The sequence below is a fragment of the Vanessa cardui genome, chromosome 11, assembly GCF_905220365.1.
Source record: "Vanessa cardui chromosome 11, ilVanCard2.1, whole genome shotgun sequence".
In the NCBI taxonomy this organism is placed as follows: Eukaryota; Metazoa; Arthropoda; class Insecta; order Lepidoptera; family Nymphalidae; genus Vanessa; species Vanessa cardui.
In genome coordinates, this window is record NC_061133.1 from 8,037,636 (window position 1) to 8,058,484 (window position 20,849).

Consider the following 20,849-nt stretch of genomic DNA (forward strand, 5'->3'; position numbering starts at 1 on the left):
TGCAATGGAATATTATTGGACGCACAAGTATGAGGTCATGGTAGTTAGGAATGAAGAGCATTTGGTTGCGGTTTAGTAAATTGCTCCAGGCGGTATATGGTGGGGACTATCCTCCCTATACTCCAGTACCATTCCCATCATGCCAATTTTCTCCGTTCTTGAGATATTAGTAAAAACTAATCTTATAATTCTAACCTTAAAACTATATCAACAATTTAGAAACTCAGTGGCCTTCGGCGCTACGGGATGTGCAGCACCCGCCTGCTATAACAAAGCACCAAACAACCACCAAAGCACCACACAAACAGGCACATCGTACCTGTGCTTTGTTACGAAAGGCGAAAGGTTTCATGCCTTCGGATTATTAAAATGCGCTAGGGGTAAGGCCGACGAGACCACATAGAGTCGGAGTAAAAATCGAAACTTATCGAACTTGAAAAAATATGTCACTTAGCCTGCTCTTACACTGATATTACGATCTATTTCACTTATTTCCGCGTGTATAGGTTATGATAGTTTTTCTTAATTTTCTCGAAAATGGTGGAATTTCGCAGGGCACGAGTGGTATTTTGAAATCAGTGACCAATCCTCTAACATATATAATAATTTATTTGCCCAAAGTCGTGGAGGAATTTTCTAAACCCACCCCGAGCTTTTAATATTTAAAAGAAAATCCCCCAATGATCACACGGTTTACACGGTTTAAATTTAACACAAGTGATTATTTAAAATTACTTGGTTTTTTTTCATGCTGCATAAAATCTCATAGTCACCGAGTCCTCTAGATAACCAGACGGCGATATCACGTTCAGCCAAGTGACTGGACCTTGTGTTCAACTGAATGGCTGACTGAAGTTTAGCCCTTTAGTAGGAGCCGGCGTTTAATTAAGCGGCTAGCTGCTTAATTAGCTTATTTACAAAGTAAAAATCACACTTGGTACAAAAACATTTATTCAAAGTAAATTGAATGTTTTTCATATATTAAGAGTGCGCATCACTGTATGTCCACGTTATGACTTAGTACACATTAATCTTACATATTATTTCAAGATTACGAATCGATGAAGTTCGAAGAACTCCATCCGGAATCCCACATTTCCAACCCTAACAGTACTTCTTAAGAGTTAGTTTAGGCACGATGTTCATGGCGGCTAGCTCCTGGAAGAGCAGCTTGCAGGCGTAGGGCATCTCCACGGCGGACACGGCGGCGGAGGAGCGGCACGCGTGGCACCACGCGCGGCTGGCCAGGCGCCCGCACGCGCCGCAGATGTCCGCGCTGAACGCGTCCGACGCCAGCATCAGGCGCTCCATTAGCAGCATGCTGGAACACATTTAGTAATCTATTATGATTTGATATCAGTATTATTACATACTAGCTTTTGCCCGCGACTTCGTTCGACGGACTTCAGGTTCGTCCCGTCTAGTCTAGTAATCGCTTAAAATCGCTTCGTAAGTAAGTCATTATTTCTCGTACAAAGTAAAGGATAAAAAATGGTTATTGTGGGTTATTCCTAAGAGATAAACATATACCATTTTTGTAGACCTTTTTAAGTTGTACAATACTGTAGTACATCGTTTTGATCTATCTTGTAGGATTTAGTCAGCGTTTGCAATGTAAGCGCAAAAAATGAGTTTACGACCTCACATTAGAAACCTCAAAAATTGTAGCCAGTAGTAATGTGTTATTCTGATGTATAAGCTATATTGTGGTAAAGTTTCATTCAAATCCATTCAGTAGTTTTTACGTGAAAGAGTAACAAACATCCATACATCCATACATACAAACTTTCGCCTTTATAATAGTAGTAGGAAGTGATCTGTAATTGTATATCCAACGCCTAACAGAGTTAGCAGAGTGTATTTTCTCAAATCCGGATCAGAAGTTTGGGTTTGTAAGAATTTAATTGGTAGCGTATCCAACGTACCGCACAAATGCCAACATACGCCATTCTGATTTATTCTTTTTTGTCAATTTGTATATAGGCTAATTGAGACAACATCACATACATTACTCTGATCCCAATGTAAGTAGCTGAAGCACTTGTGTTATGGAAATCAGAAGTAACGACGGTACCACAAACACCCAGACCCAAGACAACATAGAAAACTATTGGTAATCTACATCGACTCGGCCGGGAATCGAACCCGGGACCTCAGAGTGGCGTACCCATGAAAACCGGTGTACATACCACTCGACCACGAAGGTCGTCATAATTTGTGTTAATGATGCACTTAATTCTCCCCGATACTATGATGTTACATTAGTAATTAGACCGTCGGCAGTGTGAGTAGATATTTTGTAATGTTTTGTATGTACGGAAAAATATTAATGTTTTTATGAGGAAATGTGATTCTCATAACATTGGTACAAGGAACAAACACAATCTCGTTACTCCTGTTACTCGACTGCATAGAGTCAGTAACTCTTTTGTGGGGCAATGTATACGCTTCTACAACAGGATCCCAGAAAGCGTTCAAAATGCTTCTGTTGCCAAATTTAAAAAAATTGTTAAGGAACGCTTGTGTGCAAAAGGTTACTATACAATTAGCGAGTTTATGTTTGATAGCACACCTTGGGAATGAAACGATCGCCTCCTGGCTATTTCTAATCATATACTACTATGTACCTTATAAATTTGACAAAAAAAAAATAACAAAAAAAAAGACCCGCTGAGTTTCTTTCGCCGGTTCTTCTCAGGTCAGGGTGTTCCTTTTTCCGAACTGGTGGTAGTGTTTATTTGACAATCAATAAGTAAGTGTAATGCTTTTATATTGAATAAAGGAATTTGAGTTTGAGTTTGAGTCACCTGGCCCCGTAGCCGATGAGGCAGTCGCGCTCCATCTCGCCGAGGCGCAGGCCGCCGTCGCGCGAGCGGCCCTCGGTGGGCTGGCGCGTGAGCACGGCGCGCGGGCCGCGTGCGCGCGCGTGCATCTTGTCCTGCACCATGTGCTTCAGCTTCTGGTAGTACACGGGCCCGGAGTATATGTACGCCTCCAGCGGCTCCCCTGTCAAACCCGAGTAAAATATATCCTTCCCGTGGTAATTGTAACCGTGCTTCTCTAACTCGCCGCAGACGTCTCGGACTTTAGATCCACCGAAAGCCGTACCTGAGTAATAAATATGTCATATTTATTGTATCAGAAAGAGGCAATTTTCATGATGCGAAGTTTTTTTTTTTTTTTGGGACATACCGTAATGAAACTTTCCCTCCATCAATCCAGCTTTCCCTGCTAAAAGTTCAATAGTTTTGCCAACGGTCATTCGAGACGGAAATCCGTGGGGATTCATAATCATATCTGGACATATTCCGCGGTCGTTAAAAGGCATATCTTCTTGTTGTACGATTAACCCGGTTACTCCCTTTTGTCCATGACGGGAACTGAATTTATCACCTATCTCTGGCACTCTAGTTTGTCTTAGTAATATTTTAATAAGAAACGCATCTTCCGAGTTTGATGACACCATTACTTTTTCGATGTAAGATTCGACTGGGCCCTTATATGTGACTGGAACATCTTTATAGTCTATTTGTTGCGGTTGACCTTGACTGATCGGATTTAAGGTAGCTGGAGGCATTTGTTTATTGATCAATACTTGACGATTTTCGACCATTTCTCCTGGAGCAGCAATACCATCAGTATCTAATATTTCGTGCGCTTTTATAACTTTCCCTGTATTGGCATCTCTAGATGGACCTAGGATTCTATCCGATGTTTGATTACTGTAACGTTTCATTATTGTTTTTGCACTTTTATAAACCAGACACCGACCATAACCGCGGTCGATAGAAGCTCTGTTTAAAATTAAAGCGTCTTCTATATCATAGCCACTGTAACTCATTACTGCTACGGTCGCGTTCTGGCCGGCCGGTAATTTGTCGAAGTTAGTTAATTCTATTGTTCTAGTTTTTACCATGGGACATTGCGGATAAACTAAATTGTACATCAATGTGTCAATTCTATTTTTCTGATTATAACCAATTGTGCCTGAAAGTAAGAAACATCTATTTAATTAAGAGAATAATGAAAACTTTGTCTGTATAAATATATTTTTTATAAATAATTACTGTTATTGAAAATGTCTTGACATTTACACTTAGGGTACTTATAGATATTAAGATTATTGTGATACATTTTCAGAGTAATTCTTGGTGTTCTCATAGTGGCTGCTGGTAGTATATCATATTCTAATACATATATACCATAAATTAAGAAAATTTTATATAGATATTTTGTTGATAGACATATTACATACCCATAGCTTGTTTTCCCATAGCACACTGGTAGGTGTTTCTAGGACTCTGGTTGTGATGGGGATAGGGTACAAGGCCAGCACAGACACCCAAAATTGTAAAAGGTTCAACTTCCAGATGAGTAGTGACATAGGGATCAATCTCTGCTTCAACGGTTGCAATGTGGCTGTCATTCTCTTCATTCACATCTAAGTATTCGATAAGACCATCTGAGAGAAAGTCTTGGAACTTCCTAATTCCTCTGTTGAGTTCGTTTATATGAGATTGCTGGACTAGCGGATATCCTTTTTCTACTATAATATATGGCCGGCACAGTCTACCCCCGTCACTGCATATATAAACTGTTCTTTGATTATGATTTGGGTAAATGGATACAAAAGCTGATATTAAGCCGCGGCGTCGAAACATTCTAAAAATTTTTATAAGCTTTTTGTATTGTCTAGTTACACCCAATATATTACCTGCAAATTTCATTATTTATTAGTTATATTAGTTATTATTGAATAATTAAAATAACATATAATGTAGAACTTACCGTTAAGAAATACCATATAAACTGCTGGATGATTAATTTCTTCACCTCCTAGTAGTTTTACATCCTCCACACCAGCATTACAAGCCAACCTTGATATAGGTTCCTCAGAACACTCTGTTGTTATATGTGTCATAAGTGCCAGATTCTTAACAAGGCCACATGCTTCCCCTTCAGGAGTATCTGATGGACACAGCATGCCCCATTGTGATGGTTGTAGGGATCGTGGCCCGGAAACTTTTCTGGTTTTCTCAAACTGTGAATTAACTCTTGTCATCATACCCAAAGCTGAAATATAACTGAGTCGACTTAGAACCTGTGTGACTCCATGTCTTTCCATTTTAAATCTCTTGATAGTCCAATTTCCCTAAAAATATATAATGCAATAATTAAATGTTCTGGGACCCATTATATTGTTAGACAACATTATTATTAAAATAAAGTACTACTAACACTAGATATAGCTGTAAAGAGGCCATTAGCAATTAAATCTGGCCTCATATGTTTTACCACATCAAATGGTGCTGCTTTTACTTTGGGTATAATTTTGTCTGCAATGGACTTTAATTCCCAGTTGAATCTTTTGAATAAATCTTCAAACATAAGAGCCAGTAATGACCCGGCTAACTCAAGTCTTTTATTGCCATAGTAATCTGGATCATCAATAGCAGCTTTACTGTTCTCTGCTTCAATAACTCTTTTTACCATAATTGCCAAGTAAATAGCTTTTACATAGAAATTGTAATTTTCTACAGCCACATGAGCAAGTATTGTTGTTGCTAAAAGGTCTCTAGCTTCATCGACAGGAGTTCTGAACTTAGCATTGGGAGTTTGAAATCTTAAAAAGAAAAATATATTTAGTGATAATACAAAAATATATTTCTAGTAATATTTTAATAACTGAGTATATTACCGTTTCACTTTAAGTTTACTGCCAATGTAAGACAGAGCTTGGTTTTGAGTAAAAATCTTCAAATTGTGACAGTCCATTATACATGGAGCCATTTTCTTTACAATTGCATCATCCGTACCCACAAGTTGCATTATTTCTTGATCACTACAAATACCCATAGCTTTAAAAGCTATTGCTATTGGTATATCCTGCAAGTTATAAAGTATTTTTAATTTAAAATTTATAAATGTAATTGAAATTCAAGAATTATTAATTTTTAACATACATCCGACAAGGCATTATGTCTCAGGACATATTTTCCATTTTTCACAATAACATTTGTTCTAGTTTTTTTTTCATGAGTCGAACTTGTAACTTGACACTGAATTGCTCCTTTAAACTCATCCACGATCATTCGGTTCCGAGACAGTTGTTCTTGAATTAAAATAACTTTCTCTTGTCCTAAGTAGAGTATAATATTTTACATTATTCAATGAAAACAAATATTTATTTTAAAGATCAAATAAAACAAAAAATTTTAAATTAATTAAGTATATTTCATACCTCTAATAATGAAGTAACCACCAGGATCATGGGGACACTCGTTCAACTGTGATAATTCAAAATCTGATTTGTTTGTTAAAACACAATTAGAAGACCGTAACATCAATGGCATCCTAGAATAGTTTTATAATTCAAAGTAAAGACTTAGAAAGCATTAAATTTCAGAATGTAGAGATATAATATACATTTATAATGCATATATTTTTTGATTATTTGATGATCTTACCTCCCAATTAACTGTTTATTTTTAATGACCCTTTGATTCCCTCTAATGTATTCAATATCAACTGTAATTGGAGCTGAATATGTCATGTCTCTAAGCCTACACTCATGAGGAGTAGTGGGCTTAGTTACATTGAATCCTTCTTCTAAGTCAGGTGTTCCAACATAGGCATTCAAATATTTAATGTAGAACAAAGGATCTGAATCACAGAACACTTTCTCATTTGCTTGGACGATTTTCTTAATTTCGACATTAATGAAATAATTGAATGAATCAATATGCTGTTTAACCAACCCCTTAATTTGAAGAAATGATGGAACAAGTTTCCATTTGTCCTGTAAACAAATTTCAGTTCGATAATTCTTTTTTTTTAAATTGTTGTAAAAATAATCTCATTGTTAACAGCGATTTTGTTGGTCTTACTCTATGATTTTTATATAAAAAACATAAATCTTAATTTTAAGTCAATGTAAAATAACCTAACCTCTAGTGTCTTTATCGGCTCTCTTAGGCCTTTTGCAGTATCCCATTCGGGATGTTTATTTATTTCCCCCATTATTGTTCAAACATATTAATTATAGGAATATTAAAATATTTTATTCCAATTGATATCAGTCATAAAACCACGTTTGATTACTTTTCATTTTGTAATTTCCAACTTCCAAGATGTTTTGAAATATGAAATTGTTTTGATTTGACATTTGCGTTTTGACATTGAAAATCGGTAAAAAGTATAGCATACACAGACTTTATCACTATATGAATATGATGACCGATGCCACACGTGCAATAATTATCACGTTTGTGTACAATGGATATTGATGATATTTTGAGATAGCGTAATAGATCTCAATCCCTCATTTTTTCAAATTGTTAATTATGATTACCCGATACCAATATTTTTATAACAGCCAGAAGCAATTAAATAATAATATCTTATATGGCAATATAATGGATATAAAGTTTTACGAAGATATCATAGAGTACACTAGAGAATAAAATAAATATATTATGTGATTTTATCTGTTTTATTTGAAGAGATATTTTTTTGTCTATGTGATTATAAAATCTGAAATCGGCTTTTGAGTTTTGGCTAATTTATATTGTACCTAGTTTTTAAGAAAACAATACAAAAGTGAAATAGAAATCGGACATGCGAGTCTTGTACTCAAAAATGTTTACATAATGATTTGAAATATCTGTAACATTAAATTCAAAATGGTTTATGAAACTATTCCCCGAACTGTTCGGATAATCTTGCTTGGTGAACCATCAGTGGGTAAAACATCATTAATACTTTCATTGGTTACTGAAGAATTTGCAGAAAATGTGCCCCCCAAAGCTGAAGAAATAACAATCCCAGCTGATGTTACCCCAGAACAAGTACCGACGAACATCGTCGATGTATGTCGTAAGTACATAAAAATGACGACTATTTGTAATAATTTATGATTGTGCGACCATCATATGTATCTAACACCCCTTTTTTTAAAGTAACCGAACAAACAATTGAACAAGTTGCGGAAGAGATTGAAAAGGCACATGTTATATGTATAGTTTTTTCGGTGGATAGACAAGAAACCCTTAATAAAGTTGCTTCTTATTGGTTACCATTTGTAAGAGACAACTGCCCAGATGACTACCGTAAACCCGTTATTCTCGTTGGAAACAAAATAGACCTAATAGATTATTCCATCATTGATGTAAGTTTGTATTTCATTAAACCTTAAATGTAAAATTAACTCTGGAGATATTAACTAATATAACATTTTAGAACATTTGGGACATTGCTGAAGAATACCCGGAGGTAGACAGGTGCATAGAATGTTCTGCAAAAACACTAACAAATGTTTCAGAAATGTTCTATAATGCACAAAAAGCAGTATTACATCCTATTCACCCTATTTACTCAATAGAAGAACAGGAGGTACAGTAAATAATATACATATATTGTTTTTATTTACACTGAATTATATGTTACACAATTATTTAATTTTTAGCTTACAGAGAGATGTAAAAAAGCTCTAACAAGAATATTTAAGATTTGTGACATTGATGGTGATGGTGTATTAGACGATTATGAAATAACAATATTTCAAAAGAAATGTTTTGATACACCTTTACAATTACAGGTATGAATAACAATATGGATTTAGTTATGGTAAATATGTAGTAATTATATCAATGATTAATTTTAATGATATTTCAGGTTTTAGATGAAGTAAAATCAGTAATTGCACAAAATATAGCTGGAGGTATAGAGAATGAATGTATTACTATGAAGGGTTTCATTTTCTTACATTGTCTGTTTATTCAAAGAGGGAGAAATGAGACAACCTGGACAGTCCTCCGTAAATTTGGTTATGATGAGAGCTTAGAATTGATGCATAGCTATTTATATGCTAAGTAAGTTTGTAATTGCTATTTATGGTGTGCTTCATAATTAATTTAAATGTTTTAATATTCTGTTCAAACTTGTAAATCCATAAGTTTTTTTTATTTCACAGCATAAAAGTTCCTGTTGGTTGCTCTACAGAGCTTTCTTATAAGGGGCAGCAATTTTTGACACAATTGTTTGAAAAATATGATCGAGACAGGGATGGTATGCTAAATCCAACTGAAATAAAAAATGTATTTTCTTGCTGTCCCCGTATACCATGGCACAACTTACGTTATACTGTCCCAACTAATGATAAGGTACTTAATTAATGTTCGTAATATTAGGGTTCATAATCAAGAATGATAAAATTATTGTATAAAGGCCATACATCTTTTTTCAATAGCTATTTTTTTTAACTTTTAATGGTGTCTATAATCTTATGGCATTGTTTATAACAATTGATTAGCTCATGTATGGTGCAATATGATTGATCAGTTTAATTTTGGCAACCACTAACAAACATGAATTAACTAGGTTGTTAGTTTGACGAAATGGTAAGAAGTTGGTAAAAGAAATGAGGACCTAAAAAATATATGAAGCTGATTGCACAACTAATAGCTTATTTCATCATACATAGATTGCATGCATGTTGAACTAAGTTATATATTTTACAAAGAATACAAGGTAATCAAGGTCAAAATCATTTAAACATTCTAATATCATGAAGAATTTGCAATAAAAATATTACATTTTTTATTTTTGGCTTGTGTTATACCGGAAATGCACAATAGAAGAGTAAGCTAGATATCAATATAAATTTTATTTTTCAGGGTTTTCTAACTCTACAAGGTTGGATGTGTCGTTGGACTTTAATGACTTTACATGATTTGCAGAGTACAAGTGCTTACTTAGCATATTTAGGCTACAATTTTCTTGAAAATGATACCCAAAAGTCAGCCATACATAGTAAGTATTAAAACAAATATGTATTAAAATGTATTATTGGTTAATATAACCCTGAAGCGAAACTGATACTAGCTTATAGCTTATGTTTCTTTTCAGTTACTCGAGACAAGAAAGTTGATATTGCTAAAAAACAGTCAAGTCGAAATGTATACCAGTGCCATATTATTGGTCCGAGATCATGTGGCAAAACATCCATATGTCGAAGCTTTTTAGGCATAGCACATAAGGTATGTATTAAATCATTATTCTTTAAATATTAAAATGTGAATGTAGTTTTATATGACCATGAATCATTTTAGGACACCTGAATGCTTATGTGCATGTCTACTATAAAATTATGATCTATAATATGATCAGTTTCTATGTTCATAGCCCCTGTTTGCAAATTAAGCTTTCGTTTTTTCAGTTTATTTCATTTCATATAATATAATTCATTCCAGAAAATAAAACCAACTACATATGAAAGAGGAGACAGTAACACGGAAAATAATTGTTGCATAAATACGGTACAGGTGTATGGGCAAGAAAAATATTTAGTTCTGAGAGAAATTCCCATAACCCGCGTGTCGGATCCACTGCAGCCTCATGAAGTTAACTGTGACGTGGCTTGTCTTGTTTACGATATTGCAGCTACTAGATCATTTGAATATATTGCTAGAATATATATTGTAAGTATTTAAAAGTGCTTGTTGTTTCTTTTTGTTTCAACAGATATTTTATCGTACATTTCTAAATTAAGAACATATAAAATATTTCTTTCTATTTAATGTTTTTTTTTCTAGAAATATTTTGCCGAAAGTCACATTCCTGTTTTAATTGTTGGAACTAAAGGCGAAAATTTAATGATGAGACAGGAATATATTTTACAACCGGACGTGTTTTGTAACAAATATCAGCTTCTACCTCCGCAATTTTTTAATATCAAAGAGAACAAACATGATGTTTTTGTTAAGTTAGCGACTATGGCTGCATTTCCGTAAGTAATGTCTACATACATAAAATATCTTTTACGCTAGATGTGGTCACCCTTGTCCTCTTGGTCTCAGTCTCTAGATTGTTTGGGTCCCTTATGCCTGCAAAATAAATAACTAACTCACCCCTAAAAATAGAAATAAATCTCAGACTGCAGACAACAATAACTGATGTATTTGTGATGACCATCAAGATAGGTCTTTGAAAAGTAATAAAAAAAAAAAAACATTTTTATATAGGAAAGGTATTTTGAATTTCTGCTCTATCTGAATACCTAGAATACGCTTATTTATGTAATATATATGTGTTAATACTTTTAACCTGTTATTTTAATTGTATCTTGGTCAGTCAATTTCAAGCAGCTTGGATTTTATTCAGCAAACACAGGTTGGTCTTACTTTAATTTTCAAATCAACTATAAATATTAATTTGATGTATTAAATGCATTGATTATTTATTATCTTAGTGGCATTTTGTATTCTGTAAATAACTTTAATTTACATTATGGTACAATCTTCTAAATTATAACAAAATTCGTAAGCAGATTTTATACATCAGTATTATAATTTATATGTTTTTTTTTTTAAATCGTGTTTCATTTTGAGTAATATTAATCTAGGAAAACACATTATTCATGAAAAGGCTTTTGCTAATGAGAATTAGTTACCAAATCATATATAATCAAATATAATAATATATCATAATTAATTATGTTAATAGTACTAATATTTTAGACCAACACTACTCATTTACCTTAATGAAAACTTTTGCTTTGCAGACATCTAAAGCATTTTGCGAGTTTGGCGGGAGAGAACTCGTCATGGTGGAAAGCTGGTATCGGGGTCGCCGCAGCGACCATTATGGGCTTCATGCTTCTCAAGATGTTAAATTTCCAACGAAGGTAGATTTTGAAACATGTATTGGATATATTAAAACTTGCCAGTAAAAAAAATAGGCGTGTGATACGTGAGAAATATCTTTAAATAAGTAGATCTTATGACTATCCAATACAAACCAAAGATATGTAATGCAATGCGTTCATAAATTATTATTACTTTTTTGTTGTAAATAAAATGTTTTAATTTAATGGATCTTTTATTTTATCTTTAAGAGGTTGTAATTTAAATAATAAATTTCGTGAAATAAATTAACAAAATTTTAGAATGATTAAATGACAATAGGCTATTTGACAATGCGAAAAATAAAGTGCTAATTTAGTCCAAGATTTTTAGATATCCGCTCTGCATAAAATCCTTCTACGTGATTTTGCGATTGGATTATGTCGGAGGGTGCCCCCCCCCCAAGTATAAAACCTAGTTTCTGTCGCTCGAAACTACGAGCGTTAGCCGCCATCTTGGATACGTGTTTTTGCATATATCTCGGAAATGGTACCTAAGTTCTAGTTAAAAACCGAAGAAATCTTTTTTGTAGAGAACAAAATTTCCCTTTTTTTTATACCCAACTTTTCCCCCTATTGTTGATATTTTCCGATATATTTAAGTATTTAAAAAAAAAAACAATTTTTTTGTTTTTGTAAAGACGATGAAATTCGGCACATGCAGTTTTCCTCACGATGTTTTCCTTCACCGCTGAGCACTAGATGACATATATAGTGGTGCTTGTCTGGGTTTGAACCCGAAATCATCGGCTAAGATGCAGCGTTCTAACTACTGGGCCATCTCAACTAATTAGACGTATCCTTAAATCTACTGGAACATTAATTGATAATATATTTACCAATTGTATACCGTTTTTCTTTGTTAAGTTGCGATAATTTTGTTCAGATATTGTCTTCAAAACCATAATGAGAACTCAAACCGCGATCTCGTTTTCTCTTACATTACATTTTCACAAACCCGAGTTTCTTGCCTACATAGTTACGGAAGAGGTCTGTCTCACTTATATCTATAAAAATACGGCAAATATAAATTTCTTTTGCGATTCTGTTTTTAAATTTGTTGTGTGTCTTTAAGGTATTTTTCGAATATGGATTGATTAACCGCCGCATATTTATAAAACTTGTGAAGCGTCTCCAATACCTTTAAAGTTTCTTATTTTGTTGGAATTCCTTCCAAACTGAAAAAAACACAAAATCCAAAATGTGTGATTAGCTGACTTCATTTTCTCTGTCATTTCCGTCAATACACCATTTCAAGCTATTTCATCGGCTTTATAAGTATTGTTCGGATCATACTCTTAAAGATAAGGCAACTGTTCTGTCTATTGCTTACATACTACCTGGTCATCATTAGCCGTTACAAGTCACTTTTCTATTTTTGTGTCGAAGTCTTTAGATTTTTGTTTCAACAGTAGTTAAGGAAATGTTCTTATCCAGGATTCGTTTAATCAATTCTAACAGGCACTTTTCAACGTTGGGAAACTCAGAAAACCTCGCTTCTCCTCATATTTCTGTTTCCCTCAGAGCACAGAGGTGGTACAATTTTATACTAGATGGATTCTGCTAAGCCAAATTCAGTCCGTATTTGATTTCGTAATTTTCCAGATTCAAAGCATACCCAAGTTTTAGTTTATTACTTAAAGACAACACACATTGAGTTTTCATTTAGTCATTCTGTGTAATTACAGGTATTTTCTTCGTACTTGCATGTTTATGAAGTCACATAAATGAGTTTGACGCGCACCGAGCATATTTGGCTTTCTGAATCGAATGATTTCCTCGAACTATTATAATTACATAAAACATGCATCAGGTCATTCAAATAATGTTAAGTATGTAAGTTGATATATAAGTAATGTAAGTTGATTGAAAACTATAACAGTCGAAAATTTGGTCTGAATTAAATAAGAGTCCCTCGGAACTTAAAATAATTCATAAATGTTCTATGAAAATACTGTAAAAATGGTTTGTCAAACGAGTGTTATAAACAAGCCAAGCCAGCTTATAAAAAAAAAACGTGAAGATTTAAGAGGTTAGAATAACACCTTATACATGTTGAAGTGCAAAAGTTTACAAGTCAATAACTTCAGATTACGATGTTGATGTTATTTTGAAAAATGGGTAAATATGTCAAATCAGGGTACCATACATTTACATGGGACACCATTCGTTAATGATTAAAAACAAAAAAAAAATTGGACCACTTTTGGGCTGCACCATAAAGAACTTAATCTGTTGAATTTGACTTGTTGATATATATTTGACTGTTGGAACAATGAGAAGTTTCATATTTTTCCAAAATAAAACATCGCTTATTTGATTACCACTTTATTTTGTTGACATATTTATAGAAGAACACCACAGTCTAGAAATATTTTAAAAGTAGTAATAATTTTTTTCTTTTACAGATTCATACACACTATATTACTATTCCTATTTTTAAATTATATGTTTTAGTTTATGAACTTTATTTATTATGTATAAATATAATACATAATTATTTAGTAATTTTGAGGTAAAAAAAAGATAAACCCACTTTATATGAATGACTGCAGGAATGGATACATTTGTAATGAAAATTAAAAATATTTTATATTTGTGAACATTTTTGTTTGTAATACGTCAATACATTTAGCATCAGTCACAACAAAATATTAAAACCTAAGTTCAGATTAACACTAAAATAAACTATTTAATAAGGTCTCTGGCGGTCTCTGCCTCTGAAAAATAAAAGAAATCGTTATAAGATATAATAATAATAATAAAAAATATTAGGCTACCATAAAATTATTTAATTCATTTTTAATAAAATTGATTCATAAAAATTACCCTCCATCTCCTCTCATTGCCCCGCCGCCTGCACGGTCTCCGCCACCGCCGGAACCGCGCCGGTCACCGCCACGGTCACTACTGCGATCGGGACGGTTGCCCCAGCCGCCTCCACCTCCGCCGCCGCCTCCGCCTCGTCCACCGCCACGGCCTCCACCGCCACGACCGCCCCTCCCTGGTGGTCCACCTCCACCACCACCTCCGCGGCCGCCTGATGGAGGTCCACCACTACTGCCCCCATTGCCACCACCGTTGCCCCCGCCACCCGGTTTCTCTTCATTGCATCGGTTGCAAGCTTTACGCCACGAGAAGTTAGTATTTCCACAGCTTGGATTAGGGCATCTCCAGTCACCAGCGCGATTGCCTGATGGTGGACCACCGCCTCGACCACCGCCCATGCCGCCGCCACCGCCCCCTCCGCCGCCGCCACCTCCGCCGCCATCACCACCACGGCCGCCGCCACCACCACCTCGGCCACCGCGGAAGCCACCACCGCCACCGCCGCCTCCTTTTCCACCGCCCCAAGTATTCTGTCTTTGTGCTAGTGACACTTTTATCGTTGCTCCATTAAAATCTTTTCCATCAAACCACTGTATAGCAGATGAAGCAGCATTGGAATCCTCATAGGTCACTGTTGCTTCACCCTTAGGTTGACCTGTAGCCTTATCTTTATACATCCACACTTTTGGTCTTTGTGTTTTTTTGTCCGTCTGTAAAAATATATAACACAATAAATTGACAAATTTAAAACAATATTGAAAATACTAAACTTGAACTATGTAGAAACAGGTACGCAAACGTGTGAGCAAACAGAAATCTCTCTATCCTCAGTGTAATAGTCGAATGTGCAAATTCATCCAGACCGATAATAATTTTAACTTCAGGACTACAGGCTCTTACGAGATTTTTTGACAGAAACATCAAAAAAAGTTTTAATTGTATATAGAAAAATTATTGTATACAGGTATAGTTAATAATGTATTTAAACTAGGGCTATATGAAATGCTTAACCTTACTTTAATATTGGAAAGCGTGTTGCATATAGCAATTTAAAAAAGGCTCAATTATGGTATACAAACAATGGTGTGAAAAATTTATCACAGATAATAATTGCACTTGAATTCAATAATTTATTTACATTTTATGTAGCTTAAACTATCTTATTTACCTTTATGATACCTATTGCACCAAAAAATTGACAAAGTTCATCTTCCGTTGTAGATGGGTTCATTCCCTGTATGAAAACAGTATCTTCTTGAGTTATCATATCTCCGCCACCACCTCCTCCTCTATCACCGCCGAATCCACCGCCGCCACCTATAAACAATATAAAAATTAATCTCAATTGCACTACAAAACAAAATATATATGACAATAGACCATTTTCCTATTTCCTTCCTATTTCTAGCGAAATCACTTTTAACTCATACATAACATTATCTTAATGTATGACAAAACCCAATATTGCATGTTGCTTGAGAATTTAAAAACGACAATATGTTGTTGAACATGCAGTTCATTTAAAACTTTTTTTTTACAGTCACACTATCAGAAGAATTGAAGTAATCCACTAAACCACTGTTTACTTTACGACGAAAAACAATGTATCATTCTATTTTAGCAGTGATACATTTAATGAAGTTATTTTAAAGCACAGGGCTGCCAAAATATATACAGTGTTTCTGGTATACTTTAAAGAATACTGTAGCCTATGTTTTCGATATAAGTTCTAAAAAGAATGAAGCACGACAGTATTTACTTGGTATATAAATAACCAATGAATATTATTAAAATACGAAAACACTTATCCAGCTGCTGACAGTTGTAGAACACTCCAAGCGTAAGCTAAAAATTACGTTTGTTTAGTCAATTTTACCTTGCACCCATTAATAGTACATCATAAGTAATACTTTTATACCTTAACTTTAAACCTGACAATAAAATACCCAAACTAACTCATTATCCACCTCTAACAGACCACTTGCAAGTGGAATATTATCAACTTATTTTAATCACCTTAATGAAATATCCTGTGTTAATTGACACTTAAATAATCTAGTGAAGAATTTTTGTTAACAGTAACATTAACTTTATATGCGGGTGTACAATCTAACACTTTTCTCCATGTAAATACCAGAAAATCTGTTTCAAATCCATAGAATTATGGTATATTTAATGACCCATAAATTACTGGGCTTAAAACCTGATGAGTTACACTTACTGTTTTTATAAAACCCACTTTAAAATTATATACTAAAAGTAGTGAAGGAAGACAATTTGTCAACAGCCAAGAAGTGAAGTACATAACATCTAAATTAATTTATTTGGCAGCCCTTAAAATTACAAATTAAAAATATGACAACAGCACCAATCGCTCATAAGCGAGGAGCTTTACCTTTATTATAACCACCCCCCCTGCCGCCGCCACTAAAACAACAAAAACACCATTTAGTTCACACTGGGCAGGCTGGGGGCACACCTTATGATGCACGCAGATTGAAACTAAGGCCATTTTTATGATTGACCATTTTGATGTTGAATCCTTTTCTTTTGCATTATGTAATACCTTGATACCTTGAAAATCTTAGAACAGTTTTTGATGTCAAACACATTTACGCATTCTTTGTAAGTCATGCACATGAAAAATCTTAAAAAAGTGTCTAAGAAACTTAATGAAGTCATTGAAACAAAGTCTTTAATAAATATTTTATATATAAATTCATATTAATAACACTTTTTCAAGATTTATGATTAAGTGATATAAATTCTAAGATTCAACAAGTTTTTATAAATAAGGAAAGTAATGTGTTCATTAACGCACCACAATTTAGCTCAGACAATGTTTATATCAGGAGAGGATACTAGCCATTAATAATATTCTCTTATCTGTAAAAGTGTAAAATCTGCCATTTAAATTTACATTTGCTGATAGTGACAGACATAATGAGGTAAGATGTGACATTAAACCCTATTAAAATGATTTAAAAATTAGTACAATCTCATGCCAATGAAAACAAATAGAACCATAAAATCATAACATTAAATGTACCATATGTCTCATTTTAAGAAGGACAATTATCCTTTATAAGTCCTAAATAACCAAACAAATCTGACACTTTGTAACAGTTTATATAAGTAAAGACCAGAATGTTACTAAAAAGGGTTTTTCTCATTTCCCTTTGCACAAAATTTATCTATAAATAACTTAAACCCACATTTGATATTTATAATCATACCATGTACAGATGTCCCACTCTGATGAATAAAAGAAAATCAGGTTTTATATGCATCAATAAATGCAGGTAAAATAATGATGAAAACAGTGTTGCCTATGCCTAATAATATATTTGAACACCTAATTATGTGAAAATAATGTATCTGCCTAGGCCTCTTTACCTCAAAGATCAATTTATAGAATGCTCCAGACTAAAAAGTGTATCCCAACATTACCAATAAAGAAAATCGTTTACACAAACAAAGTAATAGTTGATATGTTTGTGTACCAAAACCTTTATAATAATAAACCCAAGTATAAACTTTGAGCATAGTAAAACAAATGTAAAATTGCTATTGAAGTTTGCATTAGGTACTATGTACATCGATAATATATTAAGCTCGATCCGTGTCTAAACATTGTGATAATGAGGTGGGCTTGTGACGGTAGCAACATGAAAAAATTAGTAGCATAATTACCATAATTAAAACACACAAAGAGCCCTACTATTATATTATGTGTATAATGCAGTATCACTTAAAATATCTAATTTAACATGTAATATTTCAAATATTACAACAAGTTTTTAGTTACCTCTTTCAATATTAAATAGCAAATCTTAAATAAATTAATGCAATAAGCAAGCCATTTTCAGTATTACAAATTATTTAGATATTCTTAAACATGCACATGTATTTTTCTGATAGTAGTTTGGTTTTTGATAAGAGAAATAAGAATTTCATATGAAAACACCATTAAAACAAAAAAAAATTAATTACATCTGATAACTAAAAAAATTAATACCTTTATTATTATTTTATATGTTAATATTACGATTTTGAAAAATAGCTTGAACTACTCAACTTAATTAGTTTTCATATATAACCATATTCGAAATAAAAGACAGCATTCTAAATTACAATAAAGTGCAACGCCAAGTACATTGTAATTCAACCATAAGTATAATAAGTTTCAATATTCACTTTAATAGTAAATTAATTTTCAAGTGAGTATTGTTTAATTAAATTTTGGACCCCTTTATGTATGTTTTTTGTCTTAACTATAACATTGTTAACCTACTTAGTTCTATAAAGAATTATTGAGACCCTTATGTCTAAATGCTGCTGCTTGTAATTGTAAAATAGTTTTATTTTATTATATCTGTGCTTTTTCGATTTGATAAGTGTTTAATTTAAAAATAAAATTATTAATAATTCAAGAAGATCCTTACCCATAGCCACCATCTCTATTCCCCCCGTCTCTATTGTAGCTTGATCTATCACCTCCACCATATCCTCTGTCACCCCCAGAGTAGCCACTTCCTCCTCTGTCTCCTCCATAGTTAGAGCCACTACCGCGATCACTGCCGCCGTAGTTACCGCTTCCACGATCACTGCCCCCATAACTGCTTCCACGATCGCTGTTACCGTAGCTACTTCCTCCACGGTCATTTCCACTCACGTTGTAGTTGTTACCATTATTCCGGTCGTAGCCCCCGCTTCCATAATTGGACCCAAAATTTTGACCGAAATTGTTATCTTGTTGACTTGCGCCATAATTACTTCCACTCCCACCTATCAGATTATAAAAATATTAAAAAAATATCGTGATAATTATAATAAACGAGTTTATTTACTAATTACTTTACTCACTGCCTGAACTTTGCTGGTTCCAGGTAGGGCCGGAATTTTGCCCAGAATAGCCGCTTGGGTTATAATTTCCTTGTTGCTGTCCTGAATTGTAACTACTCTCGCTCGAGCTTAAAGTCGGAGGCGGAATCGAATATTGAGCGGGATAGCCGCCTCCACCACTATAATCACCAGACGCGTAAGCTAAAAGCAACATAATTGTTAGTTAAAAATGTTTTGTTTTCAATTAAAGTTATTAAAAAAGTATGTAATGCTTACGGTCGCCCATGTTGCGATTTCACTTTCGGTGATAAAAATTAATATTGATACTTTGAATGCATAAAATTAGTGTACTTAATACAAAAGACTATAGAACCAAATCTAGTGCGGTGCCGCACACGAAATCGAAATACTTAAAGTAATGGCCGACGGAAACACGACGGTGACAGTAGTATAGCGTTAAGGAAAAGGAAACGAATGGTAGAAGAATTGTCTATGACTGATAATAAAAAAAATATAGAGGGATGCGGAAGTTAGTAACTATCATACTGTTTTTCCGTACGAAGATTATTTAACATTATTATACTGTTTGAGATTAATATAATAAGTAGTGCGATTTAAAAAGTATAATTATAAAAGGGAACATAGTTTGTCGGCATTTTTAACCATACCAGTCTTGGCACTTACATTGAATCCGTCACTGCAGCAAGAAATTATCGGTTATGACTTATAGGTATACTACTTTACTTTTTACGGACACAAATAGGTGGAGGTTCTCAATTCGACTGTCCAGATTAATGATATCCATAAGCAAACCATATGTCTTAAATTTGCATTAAGTATGAGCGCAATAAATGGACGAATAATTCAATTTTGATGATTAGCTGACACCGGAACCATTCTACGTGCGTGCCCCATCTGGAAATATTCTAGTCTTACCAAACAAATCGATGCCTTTAAAGCTTTAGAAAAAATTCTAAATTTATCTTTAATGAATATTTTTGGACTCAAGCTACACATCCATTCCTGGAATTGGTGGCATCGGTGTGAGAAAAATTTCAAGGGTTTATTCTTCAGAAATTTTAAAATCAAAATCAGTTAAAATAATGAATGTTACTGTGGCGATAGAGACCTGGAAGGTAAGATATCCCCAAGGGAGTTACAAAACAAATACTTTGGAAGTTGTCAATGGCCCACGCTATACTACACAGTTTGACACAAAATTTAACAAATGCCTAAGACCGTGCCAGGCTAGAAGCCTTACCGTTATCTTCTAAAAAGTCAAATCACAGGTTGAATTCATTACTGATAATGAATGTTTCCGCATATCGATTGGTCTCCGGAAACATCGCTGTGCTCTGAGCACAGATTCTCGTGTGAAATGGAGATTGACTCTTTCGGTTTAGGTACATGGTCTATCTTGCTCAAGGAGTTGAGACAGGCTTCTCCGCCACGGTTCTCTTAATGACACAATAAAAAGGGCTCTTGCCACCATTTC

General features: G+C 33.9%; 3 protein-coding genes across 4 annotated transcripts; 1 reads left to right on the forward strand and 2 right to left on the reverse strand.

Moving 5' to 3' along the window:
* Positions 1–933: 933 nt before the first annotated feature.
* Positions 934–7,168, reverse strand: LOC124533349 (DNA-directed RNA polymerase III subunit RPC2). Its single transcript, XM_047108572.1, has 11 exons — positions 6,949–7,168; positions 6,468–6,799; positions 6,242–6,354; positions 5,964–6,139; positions 5,699–5,886; positions 5,239–5,623; positions 4,789–5,152; positions 4,256–4,714; positions 3,193–3,987; positions 2,808–3,108; positions 934–1,321 (listed from the first exon to the last, which is right to left on the reverse strand). The coding sequence occupies exons 1-11, from the start codon at positions 7,018–7,020 to the stop codon at positions 1,105–1,107; spliced, it is 3,402 nt and encodes a 1,133-aa protein (XP_046964528.1). The 5' UTR covers positions 7,021–7,168; the 3' UTR covers positions 934–1,104.
* A 315-nt stretch (positions 7,169–7,483) lies between these two features.
* LOC124533350 (mitochondrial Rho GTPase) lies at positions 7,484–11,869 on the forward strand. 2 transcript variants are annotated; one of them, XM_047108575.1, is made up of 12 exons: positions 7,484–7,875; positions 7,959–8,167; positions 8,239–8,391; positions 8,465–8,596; positions 8,674–8,870; positions 8,972–9,161; positions 9,675–9,810; positions 9,907–10,037; positions 10,251–10,478; positions 10,593–10,786; positions 11,131–11,169; positions 11,561–11,869. In XM_047108575.1, the coding sequence occupies exons 1-12, from the start codon at positions 7,683–7,685 to the stop codon at positions 11,685–11,687; spliced, it is 1,929 nt and encodes a 642-aa protein (XP_046964531.1). In that variant the 5' UTR covers positions 7,484–7,682; the 3' UTR covers positions 11,688–11,869. The 2 variants fall into 2 exon arrangements, with proteins under 2 accessions (XP_046964531.1, XP_046964530.1); XM_047108574.1 differs by lacking the exon at positions 11,131–11,169 and having other exon boundaries at positions 7,487–7,875.
* A 2,123-nt stretch (positions 11,870–13,992) lies between these two features.
* LOC124533346 (RNA-binding protein cabeza) lies at positions 13,993–19,813 on the reverse strand. The gene is made up of 7 exons (XM_047108554.1): positions 19,631–19,813; positions 19,376–19,555; positions 18,955–19,297; positions 16,905–16,936; positions 15,678–15,826; positions 14,510–15,219; positions 13,993–14,400 (listed from the first exon to the last, which is right to left on the reverse strand). The coding sequence occupies exons 1-7, from the start codon at positions 19,638–19,640 to the stop codon at positions 14,373–14,375; spliced, it is 1,452 nt and encodes a 483-aa protein (XP_046964510.1). The 5' UTR covers positions 19,641–19,813; the 3' UTR covers positions 13,993–14,372.
* Positions 19,814–20,849: the final 1,036 nt, after the last annotated feature.

Coding starts and splice junctions, on each gene's coding strand:
- LOC124533349 (XM_047108572.1), bottom strand. CDS start 7,020: ATGGGGGAAATAAATAAACATCCCGAATGGGATACTGCAAAAGGCCTA. Junction 6,355..6,467: donor AATAAACAGTTAATTGGGAG/GTAAGATCATCA, acceptor AAACTATTCTAG/GATGCCATTGATGTTACGGT. Junction 3,109..3,192: donor GGAGGGAAAGTTTCATTACG/GTATGTCCCAAA, acceptor TTTATTACTCAG/GTACGGCTTTCGGTGGATCT.
- LOC124533350 (XM_047108575.1), top strand. CDS start 7,683: ATGGTTTATGAAACTATTCCCCGAACTGTTCGGATAATCTTGCTTGGT. Junction 8,871..8,971: donor CATAGCTATTTATATGCTAA/GTAAGTTTGTAA, acceptor TTTATTTCACAG/CATAAAAGTTCCTGTTGGTT. Junction 11,170..11,560: donor ATTTTATTCAGCAAACACAG/GTTGGTCTTACT, acceptor TTTGCTTTGCAG/ACATCTAAAGCATTTTGCGA.
- LOC124533346 (XM_047108554.1), bottom strand. Junction 15,827..16,904: donor GGGGGGTGGTTATAATAAAG/GTAAAGCTCCTC, acceptor TATTGTTTATAG/GTGGCGGCGGTGGATTCGGC. Junction 15,220..15,677: donor GTGCAATAGGTATCATAAAG/GTAAATAAGATA, acceptor ATATTTTTACAG/ACGGACAAAAAAACACAAAG.